This window comes from Apostichopus japonicus, chromosome 9 (genome assembly GCF_037975245.1).
Source record: "Apostichopus japonicus isolate 1M-3 chromosome 9, ASM3797524v1, whole genome shotgun sequence".
Taxonomy (NCBI): domain Eukaryota; kingdom Metazoa; phylum Echinodermata; class Holothuroidea; order Aspidochirotida; family Stichopodidae; genus Apostichopus; species Apostichopus japonicus.
The window spans coordinates 30,323,894-30,339,600 of NC_092569.1; the positions used below are offsets into that span (position 1 = coordinate 30,323,894).

At 33.4% G+C, this 15,707-nt stretch overlaps 1 protein-coding gene across 1 annotated transcript; it reads right to left on the minus strand.

The window, feature by feature from the left end:
- Positions 1-4,160: 4,160 nt before the first annotated feature.
- Positions 4,161-15,528, minus strand: LOC139972941 (uncharacterized). The gene is made up of 8 exons (XM_071979259.1): positions 15,393-15,528; positions 9,674-9,704; positions 8,845-9,017; positions 8,210-8,474; positions 7,162-7,373; positions 6,300-6,608; positions 5,784-6,048; positions 4,161-4,528 (listed from the first exon to the last, which is right to left on the minus strand). The coding sequence occupies exons 1-8, from the start codon at positions 15,456-15,458 to the stop codon at positions 4,161-4,163; spliced, it is 1,689 nt and encodes a 562-aa protein (XP_071835360.1). The 5' UTR covers positions 15,459-15,528.
- Positions 15,529-15,707: the final 179 nt, after the last annotated feature.

A 15,707-nucleotide genomic window follows, 5' to 3' on the forward strand; every position in this document is an offset into this window, starting at 1 on the left:
TTTATACTGTAGGATGATACTTGGAGGCTACCATACTCTCCTATGCTTCAAGATGATACTTGGAGGCTATCATACTCTGCTTTGCTATAGTATGATAATGATACTTGGAGGCTACCATACTCTCCTATGCTATAGGATAATACTTGGAGGTGATAGATGTTAAGAATGTCTCGTTATACACTGAGTTGAAATGTAACTTATTAATTCTAACAACTTGTGTCATGCAAATATACACTAGACTGTACACAATATTTCACATAGATGGATAGATCACACATAACCTCCCTCCCAAACAAGGTAAAACAAAAGTTCCAAAAAATCGTTAAAGTTCACAATCAATTTATTATTTCACTTTTTTGAATCTATATCAAACCAAAAGCCAATGTTCAAGGTATTGAAATGCAATCTTTCTGTTTAAGCTCACAATCAGAAAATTACTGCATTAGGGCCTAGATTTCACTCATACTGTAGCAGGTGAACCAAGGCAATGAACTGACTACAGTGTTTACAGTAAATAAAACAGCTCTTCTGGATTTTGGTTACCAATTTTTGTGACACAGTTTTACCATACTTGCCTTATTTAACTCAATATAATAGTGCAATATTGACCCTCTATGAATAAGACTAACGATACCACTAGTGTATAAAGCCTTTTTACTAAATGTACCACATGAATAAACGACTGCTTAGAGTCATCAAATCGATAGTTTGGGATTTTTACACAAAAAAAAAACGTTTTTGCCTGTTTTAATGTTCCATGTGTTTTGAGCCTGGATATTGTACTTCAAGGTCATTCAATTCAATACTGTGCAGTTTTTAATTTCATATAAAAAAAAATACCATTTGCAATGTACTTGTGTGCTCCTGGTTGAATTCATTTAATTAGAAGACAATATAAAATGAATTTCAACCAGTACATACATATGTATGTACAGTGTGTACAGTACATACACTGTACTGGGTGTACATGTACAGAGTGCCATGAGTGTCAGAAAACTATGTTTAAACCTAACACTAATATACATACTGTACATATACAATTGGTTGAATTAGAAGACTTTACTATAAAATGAATTTTAACCAGTACATACATGTATATTTACAGTACATACAATGTAATGGGTGTATATGTACAGTGTGTATAGTGTGTATATTAGTGTTAGGTTTAAACACTCATGGCACTCTGTACTTATACACCCAGTACAGTGTGTGTACTGTACACACTGTACATGCATGTCGTCCCCGTTTTAGCGTAGTAACGAATGTGCAAAAAGTGACTTTTGATTAAACGCGCTCTAAAGATTTCAAACATTTTGACTTTAGTATATCGTAGTTAATAAAGGATCTTTGTACCGAAAGTTGTCAACATATTCAATATTACAAATAGAACTTTGAGTTCTCATATTTGTTGCTGATCGGAAACTTACTTACAAAGTAGTAGTTTGAGTGAAAACATATTCGTCGTTATATGTCTTTTCACTTAATTTTAGACATTCGTTACACATTCGTCACACATTCGTCACACATTCGTCACACATTCGTCACTATGCTAGAACTAAATAATGAAGTTTCGTCCTGTCACAGACTAGTATTCGTCACTTTAGTGTGTAGTAGCCATAGGGTACACCGTGAATGTTCATTGTCACACGGGGAGAGGTGGTGGGGGGGGGGATTAACATAAGATAAAAAGAAAATAAGAAAATAAAAGGGGTGCTACAGTGGTCTTATTTTTTGGTATTATTTGGTCTTGTTAAAAAGAACGCCCAAGCTTTACTACAATGTATAAAATAGACAAGGAATTTGCACGTGTTACACGCAGGTATCAACATACGTCTTTTAGTTTGTTTTCTTGGGTGGCATGGATGGGGTCGGATATGGTGAGGGGAGGGGTTAAGAGGACAAGGAGAGCCGGCTGATGAAAGGGGTGGTATATGGGTCGTACTAATTTTTAAAAGAACGCCCACGTTTTGTTACAATGTATAAAATATACAAGGAATTTGTGTGGGTTATGCGCGGATATAAGTTTTTTAGTATGTTTATCTTGGGTGACATAGATGGCGTCGGATAGGGGGATATTGGGGTAGTGGGTTAGGGAGGGCAAAGAGGGCTGGCTGCTGAAAAGGAGTGGTACATTGGTCTTATTTATCTTAAGAAGAACCCCAAGATGTTCTACAAGGGATTTGCATGGGTTATCCACATATATCAACATATGTGTCTTAGTATGTCTTTCTTTGTTTGCAGGAAGGGGCTCTGATAGGGTGAGAGGAGAGGTTAGAGAGGGCAAGGAGTGCCGGTTGCTGACAAATAAATGAAGTTGAAAAACATGGATTTAATTTAGAAATCATGTTGTTCGTGTTAATTTAATGGCGTTGTAAAATTCAGCTAGGGCTATACTTATGACAACTATACCCTAACATCTTAAAAAAAAAAAACCTCAGTACTGTATCATTGAAAAGAATCTCTGCAGGAATTCGTAATCACTTATGTAGGTTAATGTATCCATTACGAAATTAATGTACATATCCGAATGCGGCTCAATGGTGTTATGTAATCGTTCTCGACCCCATTCCCCACATCGACTGGATCTACGTCCCAGCTCTGGGCAAAACCTAGGTCTTAACCACACTGTTAATGAAATTGTTTCGGAAGTCAATTTGCATGACATGATTGGACGGATACTCTTTGGTATAGCGGTGTGGATTCTTAAAAAGCTCAGTAACCATTATATTGGCAGGCGTCGTGCCTTTAATGATGTATCGCAAGTCCTGTATCGTTGATATGTTATTATTGTTATAATTTAAATAAAATAAAACTGTTATATATATATTAATATATATATATGTGTATATATATGTATGTATTATAAGATATATATATATATATATATACATTCATCATACACACACATATATATATATATATATATATATATAATTATGTGTATGAATGTATATATATATTTGTGTGTGTGTATGTATATATATATTTGTGTGTGTGTATGTATATATATATATGTATGTATGTGCGTTTATGTATGTATGTATATATATATATATGTACGTGTGCGTGTATGTATGTATGTATATATATATATATATATATATATATATATACATATATATATATATTTGTGTGTGTATGAATATATATATATATATAAAGATATATATATATATATATATATATATATATATATATAAAGATATTTATATACATGTATATGTATATATATATATAAAGATATTTATATACATATATATATATATATATACAAACATATACACACACATATATATATATATATATATATATATATATATATACACACACACATATATACATATATATATATATATATATATACATATATATATATATATATATATATATATATATAAATATATAAATGAAAATCGTATAATAATATATATATACAAACATATACACACATATATATATACACACACATATATACATATATATATATATATATAAATATATATATGAAAATCGTAATGAGTTGGAAAATTAAGAACAGTGAAAAAACTTCCAGCCTCCACCGGGATTCGAACCCGGGCCTCCCGCTTTGTACGCGGACACCCTAATTAACTAGGCCATGGACGCTGATTGTATGTCCAGAGGTTCGAAACCATATATATATATATAAATATATATATATATATATATATATATAATGAAAATGTATATATAGTATGTGGGTGCCATAGAAATCAGGAATCATTACGTATCCACTTTCACGCAATTGTTGATTTCCTTCAAACTTTTTTTTTTTTTTTTTTGGGGGGGGGGGAGGTTGAGGGTTGGGATGCAAACAAATGGAAGAAAATTGGACAAGATCACTTTTTCATTTTATCCATTTATGAGACTCATACAATAATCAATTTGCACACTATTAAACAACAGTAAGCTGGTAAACATTCACAATTTGACATTTGTTTCAATTACTGTTATATATCTTCTCATTCCCTTAAAAATGAATTATATGTCGAATTGCTCTGGTTGGAAGTTTTGTGGCATTTTCTGCTTCTTTCTTGTCTTCAGCTCGTCCTGCTTTTCGACACTCAAAGATCTGTTTGGATTTTTCCCTACTTTCTAAGTAAAGACTGCACTGTTGGACACTGTGTTATACAGTGTTTTTTCTACACCGGTCGTATTTTCATGTCTGTGTATTGCAGGCTACATCCGTAACTGTCCAAAGTATCACTATCACTATAAGTATACCAGTAGATGTTAGTTCCTTGAGTAGAGCCGTCGTAGTCCCCGTTGAGGTGAGAATAAGCGCAATAAGCGCAGTTGTCTCTGCCATCGGGGAATAATTCACAATTTATACTCTGCTGACAGTAAGACCGACATTCAGAAGCAGAGTAATATCCCCTACAGTGATAATAATAATAGAACCACCAGGCTCCTCGATGTCTCTCTGCACAGTCGTATTTACTCCATCCATCGTTGTCCCGATCTTTTGTACTGAATTGTTTGTTGTTGCTATAATACAAATCATCATAACCTGCAACAAACGAGAAAGACTAATATAAACCGATCAATGTATGAACTTCGAACGAATCAATCATCGGATGCCAGTTAGAGGGCAGTGCGTTTTTTTTTCATACCAAGATTAACACGTCAGTTCCACGTATGTTTTTTTTTTTACGTGTGTTGAATATTTAGGATACATCAGTAGGTACTTTGTCATTGCAATTACGTTACTATACAATTTAGTTTTTGTTCCGTTTGAAATACAGTGCCACAACAGGAGCCATATACAGATGGGGAAACTACTTAAAGCAAATGCCGGGGTTTAGTTACTATAGAGTCGCTAATATCGCTCTTATTTTACATTTATTTATCGGCATTGATTGGCAATACTATTCATTCATTTTGTTTTAATTCTTATTTCTAAGTCCCCATCTGATTAGTCTCCTAGTCTATCAAAACTCGAGTTATATATATATATTGTGTGTGTCGGTATTAAATCGTACAATTCCTTGAATAAAATGATGTGCAATTTAGTTTACATAACCAAATTTTCATTGTCCCTCTTATTCAATCCTGTGCTTGTACCACACAGGTTAACTTAGGCTTTCTTCGAAGCTGGGCCAGGATGGGTTAATGCGGGGGGGGGGGGGGGAGGGCTGTGTGAGGTAGCTAAATATATCCTTCAAGTTAGGAAAGCAAGGGTATCATTTAAAGATGTAGTCCTGAGTTATCCAAAGGTCCCTGTTCTACTGGGCAGGGAAAGAAGGGTGTTAATTGCCATCGACTGTTTACCCGATTTTTATATCACGTTGTAATCTTTGTAATCTGTGTCAGAAATACATAGAGCCTGGCTACTTTTAGAATATTACTGTAATAGTCCTATATATTGTGTATGACGGTCACTCCTCTCATGTTAGGTGCTTGTGACGTGCAAACACGGCAAGGAGACCTATGTTACCAAGGATTAGCGAATCTTATCGTCTGCTTCTTATGTCTATTCGCATTGTATACAGTCTTGATAACCTAAGTGCGTTCCAACTGCAGTTCATGCGTTTGAAATTGAATATTGCTGTGAACATTAAAAACATATATCATTGAGATGGGATCAAGACATTAGTTGTTGTAGAATGCACATTCAAGGAGTACTACAAAAATTATTGCTATAGGGGAGCACGTCATATGATCCTTCATGGTTGGCATGTTTTTTAGGTCTTCACGCTTCTTCTAATTGACGTAATCGGTCCAGATTTATGTATGAGTCGATGATTAGAATATCAACTACTCACCTGTATTTCCTCTACTGTGTGATCCAATTGATAGTCGATACTTGTCTGCCTCGTTATTAATACTAAAAGTTGAATAGACGGCGTAATACGATGATGAAGCGGAATCCCTTAGATCAATACGAAGCTTGTACGTTTTCTGGTTGGTCAGAGAGTGGATATATTTGTTACCTAGCCAGTGGTCTTGATTCTTATTACCAAAACCGTTCTTGTAGTCCAACCAACCACGATAAAAGTCAACGGAGGCACTCGATCGTCGCTGGAAAACCTATAAAATGAAAACAAAAAAGTAATCCAACTGTTTCATCTACTTATCCTTAAGGGCATGCCATTCAAAGCCGTTAAAGGGTTAATAAAGATGAATATAAGTATAGTGTGATAGTGAGATAGTTCGCAAGAGTATTTTGCTTCTTGATTGGTCAAGTTCAGCTCAACGAGATCTTCAGTGCATCAGTTGGCAAAATGCAAAGTACATTGTGTAAACGGTAACAATTCAAAAGCCTTGTTTGCATTACTCACCGTCCATCCTCCCCCGTTACTTTCCATCTCACAGTAAACCTGAATGCCGTGTGGCCAACCATTAGGGTAAATGGTGTAAACTCCATCACTGAGGGTACCGGAAACATAAAGCTCGTAGCAATCTTTTGGGATCAATGTGCACGTCACTCCGTCTCCTTCGTAGCCATCAATACAATAACATTTACGAACACCGTTCCTCTCATCACAGGTTGCGTGTTCACTGCACTGGTAACTCTGATCTATAATAAGCTGGTTGTTCCTACAAGTTGATTTTCGTGTACATCTTGAATTGATGTAATACTTGCCCTCCTAATTGAAGATATTCGGAGAAAAAACAAACAAACTAATAAATAAATTATGTACAGGATTTCAACGATGGATGAACAATGCAGACCTCCCCTCGATTGATCTAGGTATGGATATGAACCATCATGAAAATTTTATGAGGTTTATGACTCCGATTTAGGTAGCCTAGGGATCCGCTATCAAGAACAAAGGTATCCGTCAAATGTTGCATTCAACGGCTTATTGCGACTTTACATTAGGCCTACAATTAGTTGTAACCGCAATACTGTGGTATGAAGTATCCATGAATTTTGTGTTAGGTTTATAAGGGGTTACACACCCATAAGTCTTATCTTCCTGACTAATGTAATACGTCCCTCGACTGACAGTTTTGCCTGGGCTGGCGACGGAAGTCGGGTCCATGCCCCTTTCCCAACCGCGATGCGACCGCTACTCGGTTATCTGTAAATGTGATGTGATAATCAACAACTTAAAAAAGTAAAAGGTTTTCTTCTAATTATATGGACTATGAATTAATAGAAAAGCATTAAAACTGTCCTGAAAGAACCGTACTGACCGTTAAAACACTTTCTTTTTCTACAACGAAGCAGTTACATTGGTTGAGAGGGATGCATTGTTCTTGCTGTCTCAGATAATCACCGACACAAACACATTGCTCTGTTTCTGTGCGAGAGGTAGCCGAGATGCAAGTATCAGGGTCATCGCAAGTCCTCTCGCAGGTCTCATTGCTAAATATCTCACTAGCTGGACACCATTCAATCTTTGATTCTAGAAAACAGGAAAGGAGAACAATAGTAACCTGATACAGACACGACGAATATGACATGTGGCAAATAATACTTTTTTGTCATCACTTCAATACGTGGCTGTCAGAAGGTTAAAGGAAAGCAACACACATTCAGAAGCAGTTCGAATGAATGCAGAAAATTTTAAATTAGGTAGTGGTCTTTCCTTAGTCACATTAATGTTAATAGTTATTGAACATAACGAGATAAAACCCCATCATTTGTTGTACAACTGGTTTGCAACCAAATAATCATAGCTTCTGTTTCAGAGAATTTCCCTCGATGTAAGTATACTGCTTTCTGAAAAAAATGATAATTAACAACAACATCAAATTTCTCTTCTCTTGGTTGCGCTGATGAAACTGGGAGACGTACCTGTTTTCAGTGTTAGCTTTCTGTTGAACATATGTTAGATACGGTTCCTTGTTCAGAGCCAAGGTTAGTGTTGAGTACAAGGCAGTCTTGTAGTGAGTGCGTAATGACTCTTAAGCTTTTGGAGGCATTTTAGAAATCTAGTATAGATACTAACCCAAGATGAAGTATATGAACTCGCGCTAAGAGCTTGTACTCGAACTCATATTCATATCATGTTGCACCCGCCACTATATTTATTGTAGCGCCGTTGTACTCGCTGGTGTACTATATGTATACTCGTTCTATAAACTAAGTAAACATATGTGACGTGCCAAGTTCACTTCCAAAAGATCCATTCGTTCTTAGAATAAAACTTTCAGTTTATGCACGTTTACTTTTGACATTTAAGAAAAAAATTGATATTATTTAGGCTTTAAATTGAATAGGAATGTAAAAGTCGCTTACCATCTGATATTACGAATGTACCTAAACTTGATATATAATATTTCCCCCATGCATCTGAGATACGAAAATCGTCGTATGTTACAAAGTAAGTTTCTCTATCAATGTTCTCAAAGTCCATTCTCAGTTGGTACCGTTTTTGATTTGTTAAGTATGCAATTTTCTCATTTCCGATCCAAAACTCACTCCCTAGAAAGCCAAATCCATTTCTGAAGTCTTTCCAACTTCTATTAAAATTGACGGAATCCAATCTTCGTCGCTGTAGTACCTACAACGAATATCAAAGAAGATAAACGTTAACTGGGACGTTATTAATTATGTATTATTCGTTCCATTCTGCATGCGAATTGTTGATAACAAACATTACACAGAAATAAGAACTTATATTCCTAAACTTCAGTTTGAAGTGTGTGGGCTAGAAGTTTACTGTTTTTTGGAAGAAAAACTACACTGTTATTAAATTTCAAAATATATAAAACATTGATTTAAACACTAGTTTCGATAACAAATATCATGATTCTATTTCATATTACGATATTATTAAACCGATATATATTACTGTATGCAAAATTGTAAAAAAGTAAACTTTTACAAAACTATTAAAAGTTGAAAAGGAAACATCAAGTAATCAGCCATACCGTCCATCCACCAGCATCAAGATCATTATCACAGTAAGCCTCAAACGGTTCCGGATAACTATCTGGTTTAATAAGATACACTCCAGATGTATTGTGGGTAGAGGAACATGCATTCGATACTTCTCTGCAATCTCGTGGATACGCAGGTTGTTGAAAAACGAAGTATGAACAACCTGGATGGAAAGTAGAACAAAGTTAACATTTTATTGCGACTGAAAAATCATTTTAGTTAAGGAAAATATTGCCTTAGATTCTCAGGCAATTGTAAGAGAACTGGTTTCGTTACAATGCAAATTAAGGTAATGAATCAGTTTAAATACCAATTATTAATCAACTACTACATAGAGGAAGATGTCGCGACTACACTTTTATACGTTAATTGTTATTGAATTCTCAGATGTAACTGTTATGAAGTATTAGTTTTATTTAGTTTCAGCCTGCAATAAAAAATTCAAAGACAAAGTAAATTGAACTTATTTTTCATCACGCTTCCGTAGTTATCGGTCATATTCAAGTGAGATCAAAAGACTCACGGAAACAGGCAAATCCTATTTGTTTCACGTACCTGAGAAATTATCGATGTAGCACTTACGACGAGAAGAGATTGGAAATATGCGACTCAGAGGAAATCAATCTCATCGTAGATGTTCGGAAATTGTGACACGATAAAAAAAAATATATATCTAGAGCGAACACTATAGAGAGCCAATATTTTCATCCATTTAGCTGGCCAACTTAAGTGTCAACGTTTATAATACATAGCTGATATGACTCACAGAGGTTACTTGTTATAATAAGGTAAGTCGGATGGCATAACTACTACCCCTACCTGAAGACCGTACCTCGGCAATGACGATAATCTGCGTAATAAAAGAAGGACCATATGAATCTGTTTGATCGGAAGAAAGAACATTTAGGAAAACTGGTCCGATTATTTTTTTAGTTTAAGGCAGTGGTTTTTTCCTTTTCTTCTACTAAAATTCATATCTAATCTGCAAGTCAATAAACAGAGAACTGAACGTCATATTACAACTTCCATCCAGGAAACATTAGATGAATGGCATTTTTCCGGTGTTACAGCTACCCTGGCACATGATATGTAAGCTAACGTGAAGGAACAAAGGCAATAGCTGGCTGCTTTCTTAAAGAGCTTTGTTGCTTAATGCAGACATATGTTCTTTGTTCAAGTTATATTCTGACATTAGAACATTTCAGACATGATATGTAACGCATCTGTGTTAACAGTCCTTAGCAACCCATAGGGATCCTTAATATCGTCCCAGCTATTCTTGTTGGATTCCGATTACGGTGTCTTGATACTGACACAGCAAAGGGAAACTCTGATATTTAAAAGGTCTCATTTTACATGTAAGGTAAGTTCTTCGCCACAGACTTGTATATCTTACTAAATAAAAACCTCTATTCCAATTATTAAAGCACGAGATTGAGAGGGATGCATATGTAGTACTAAGCTGTAAGGCGTGAAATAGTAAAAATTTAGTCTGCGATCATTTAAAGATAATTTCTGTCTTGATTGTTTTGTCAGTTTCTTGCGAATTTCACAGCATTAAAAGCTAACATATGATACAATATAGCAGTACATTATGAACTAAAGAATATAAGACAACCTTGTTAAGCGCTAATTCTACAAATCTACGTAATTTAGAAAAAAAAGTAGAAATTTAACATTAAAGTTCTGTCTTCTATAACATGATAATGATGACAATTGCAAGAGATAAAGAAATTTATCAGAAAATGGACAAAAGATAATGAGGAAGTTTTCAAAGAAATAAGAAATATTTTCTTTCTCTCAAAAAAGATATTCAATGATAACAAATGTATAGTCTCGTATTGTTCTGCTATATATTGTACAAGTATTCGGCTTTAAATATGTTGCAGTTAGAATGATCATTAGCACCATAGACATTTACATTTTGTCTTGTTTGGTAAATTCCGAATACTGACATGCCAGAACAGACGAGTATATGGGAGTTAATTTTTCATGAAATTATGATGTTTTCTGTCAAGACAAAAATATTGTATAGCATTTCTAGGAGATGAAGTGAACTTAGACAACACACTGTTTAAGCGAAAGGACACGCTTTAGTTCTTTCCTGAAATTTCAACAGTTCTCTGATTTATTTTTGCCTTCATCAAATGTTTGACTCCTTTAAGCAATGCCTGCACACTGGTCATCTTGTCAATATCGAATTAACACGTTCATCATGTCAAGAGTTACTTTATCTCGATTTGGAGGAGAATATGTTCAAATCACCTTTAACTTAAGTCATGACAAATAAAATCAATAGAGTCGAAATATTTACGAATGTCGATATTAGCTTCTCTAGTGGTGCACTGTGTAAATTTCTGTTGCCAACAGAGTATAAAACAAAATGATACCATTTCTACAAATAGATTGACGCGGTCAAAGGCGATTATTTTGGGATATAGCCAAAGTTTTTTTTTTATTTTTTTTATCGCCGATAACTCTTTTGAGGAAGCAATTACTTAGACTGTGTGAGACGTTATACTGTTCTATCTGCATACATCATTGTTTTTATTATCACAGTAAATTGAGTGTCAAAAGTCGTGTTTTTCATGAATATATCGCTCGTTTGAACGATAGCCACATAATATCATATGGAGGAATTTAATTAGGTACCTTCCTAAACATCAGTGAATCGAAAATGTTTATAGCCAATTATTACCATATATGGAGTTGTTAAGTGTTATGATATACTTTCTAGTTTTTGAAACATGTGCTAGTAAAGCGACATTTAGATGCAGTGTAACAGATTTGATAAATTTGTTTAATTCGTCACAGTATATCATCCATATTTTTTAGGTATTTTCCTTTTGTTTACCGAATAAGTTTACATGTTACTTTAAAACGACAAACGAACGTTAAGGTTAGTACTCCACCGACCAGCCACATGGTAACATGAAGGGAAGGTGAGAGTCAGGTGGGAGGGTGTGATGACGGTCATCGAAAAGGGTTGGGTGTGGGTGAACGTCGCTGACTACGCCTATCATATTTGTATTTAGCATATGTATAAAACCTTTCATTTCTTAATACGATAAACTAGCTTGTTGTATTCCAAAGTTTGAAGAAAAATTATTGCTGATTGTCATTAAAATGTTGTTAAACTGGATTATGTAGAAAGTAGGTTGTTCTCGATCAAAATGAAATGAAATTTAGTTGTCGGTGGGAATTGTCTATACGCAATAATGTTGTCTCACTTGTTTTTGCATTGATGTTACTGTTACAGATTATATCCCAATTTGAATTTAAGAAAAAAAAGTATGTATGAATGAATTTTCATTTAGTATTGAACAGTATAATTATTTAAGGACAAACAAGCAGAATAAAAATAAGGTTGTTTTTAAACATGGTGTTAAACATGGTTTCCGCATTAAAACGTCGCTATGCAGATACTTTATGTCCTTTAATTTATTTTTTATGATTGGTGAAAATGTACATTTGCTTGTCAAAATATGTCCAGAATATGGCTTATATTTTTAACTATAACTATAAAAAAAATGGGGTGAAATTGACTTTTTGACAAGGCATTTATATAGATTTTAAAACAATTTTTCTTTGTATTACTTGTAGTTTGACTTTATTTCAAACTTACTAAAAATGGTCTTGTTAGGAATTTTATATTTTGTCTGATTTTACACAAAGAGGCTAACTATTATTCGCTTTTATCCACATTTAGCCTTCACATTGATCCGTTTTAATGTTTGGTTTTGAAATTTAAAGGGTATAAACGAGAGATCCAACACTAGCTAACATCTAAATTGTTATAATTGTATTGATTCGAAGGATTGGAAGAAATTATTCAAAATGTACAAAAATGGCAACATGTAAGATCTTATAAAAGAAACATAAGTTATAAAACAACTTATACGTATAAGAAACGTCTATGTCATTTGAAATCGACTTTCAATTTTTTTTATCTTCCAGTTTATTTCATTGAATATCATGTTCGTGTCACAGTAGTTATATTTTTCAATAATGCTTTTACATTACTACTAGTTGTTATTATCATCGCCAAAATTGTTACTGCTTACTAGACTAACGTTTTAGAACATTTTAAAATAGCGCGACACGTGAATTAGAGATAGATAGTTAAACATGTTGCACACATTTGACAAACAATACTTTATAGGTATTCATTTTAACTCATAAGAATTAAAACATACATATAAATAGACAATGATCATATGCGTCATTTGAAAAAGAAAACATATCTTTGGTTGGTTTTAAAATGATTTATTGAATGAATGTAATATGAGAACCTTTTTTTAAAATATAAATCTTCGGTTTGGTAACGATATATCATAAATTCAGATTTAAGTTTTCCGTTCAAATGTATTTTCGTCCTTTTGGTTCCCCCTTACATTGGTATTGTAATACGACATAAATCTGAGTTGCTATCACGCAGTTACTTTTGGTTAAGTTATATTACTTATCTTTATGACTCAATTATAGAAGAAATACATATTCTCTCTAGTTTGAAATCTATCTAATTTAACTGTCACTTCAAAAAGCAGGCGATATAATTTTTTTTTTTTAAACTTTATCATCTCTAATACACTAGATGGACATGTCTTAAAGTTTTTCTACTCGTATATCCAGTATCTTTGCGAATGTGCGGTTATACGGTTTTATTGATCAATATCAAATAGTATCTAAATTATATTTACTGGAAGTGACTAACAATATAGATGAAAAAAGAAACACGGAATCAGGAAAACACCGTTGGCTAGACACTAAAATCGCCAAAGACATCTCTTATGATCGCATACCATTCTTTCGTGAAAGCAATTTAAAGTCATATAGTTGTGTCTGAAAATTGACGTAGCACTCACCAAAATGGTAATTGTCAATGTTTTGGCTTTGTAGCATTCTATTTTTTCTTTGCTAATTTTACTGCGATAAACTAGAGTAACCTAAGTTTATGATATTCAGCAAAGATCCCGTTCATAAATTTATATTTATATCACCTTGTTAAATTTCTTTAAATTAGTTTAAATCAGATTGACATGTTTACCAGTTAGTTTAATGTTTATCAACCTTGTTCCTTGAATATGTGTTTAAAAAGAATAATCATATAACATATAACAAATATCGTTATTGTTTGTTGCAGACTGTTTTCCAAACATAGCTACATAAATAATGATATCTAAACAATTGATATCTATTAGCATGTGAAGGATGTTACCAATCCGGCACTCTTTATTCATTTTCGAGCTGCAAAATTTCGCGTTTAGTTGATAGTTTGCTGCAGCAATATCACCAAACTTAAATTGAAAATTTCTTTAAATGTGACTACAAAGTATGGACCCTTCCCCCTTTTTTAAAGTTAAGATATCTTACTAAAAGAATGTACCATATCATTATATTTGTGTTCACAGTAGCTTTCAAACTGTTTACTATTTGAAATATAACTTAATTATCTTTGTACTGGTATTTTGACATATAAATGTTGTTTTTGTTTTTAGATTAGCCAACGCCAATGTTGCTTTAAAATTTTCATACCGATAACTTGAAAAAGGACAATCAATAACAAAACTGTTCGGAAATAATATCAAAATAACAGAGCCGACAAGGGAAGTTGCCTTTGTACAGATTATACTCAAGTTATACGTATGCATATGTTCAGTTGATGTAAAAATAGCAAAGGCTTTATAAAACATCTGTTCAACTTTAGACTGCATAGGAGAACATTGTATACATTTACCCATACAAAGAGTATAGCTCTGTTTCGATAGGAGAATCGCATGATTGAATTTTAAACAAGAAGAATTATTTGAAATTTATGAATCTTGAAATAACTGAATGTTACAGTTAGCATTTAGTTATTATACTAGAAGAGAGAACTAGGCTTATGGAGCATGAATTTGAACTAAAATAAGAAAAACATGTGAATTAAAGCTCAAAAGCTCAATAATTTATAAGATGTAATGAAGGGTTGTTATAACGAGTTGGTATGTATCGGTTAAACAGTGTGGTTGGATATTTGAGGGAAACATTGTGCGCTGACGTTATGTACATGATATTGGAAAGCTGTATTCTCGAAATATAGTATATTATAATAATATAGTATAAAAGTATATTTATTCCTGGCCACGTCACAAAACGTTATTGATTAAAAATTGGTGCGTAACAAAAAACGTTTGAGATGTATAATTGGCTTTTATTCTTAGTATTGTACATGGAAGCAAGTTTTAAAGAAAAAAGTTTGTAGGCATAAAGGATTCAATGAGAACGTTTTGTTCTAAGGCGAAACACAGTCCTTTCGCGAAGTTTAAAATACTCAGTATTTAAATTGGACGCTTTCTTACTGAATGTTATTAAGTATTTTAATCCGTGTTTACGTACTTCTTGTGAGATGCTAACACTCAGTTTGTCTTAACATTTAACTTTAACTTTAATAAGATTGGCGAAGCAGAACACTTCGCTTTTAAAACTTGAAACAGTCAGAAGATATTCAATAGAGTAATATATTTTTAAAAACAAATTAAGAAATGAAAAGACTTACCATTTCTGTTCCAAACGAGTTCCAAATCGTCAAAACAGTTAAACAAACTTTGAAAAAATTCTCCATGATGATTTCGGGTTTGAAGAAATGTCACGCTGAGATATATTCGATGAAGGGCAATATGACAAATGACACAGAGTATCCAGTTAGGGGTGACCAACAACTTATTGGAATGACCGTAGTAGTATGGGTGTCCATTAATGCCATCGTTTTATTTGAAACATGATTAGTTGAACAGCTTATACAAAACGTACTGCACATATAGAGTATTCTTTGGCTTGTATGTAAAGAAGAAGATTCGACATGCGCAATCCA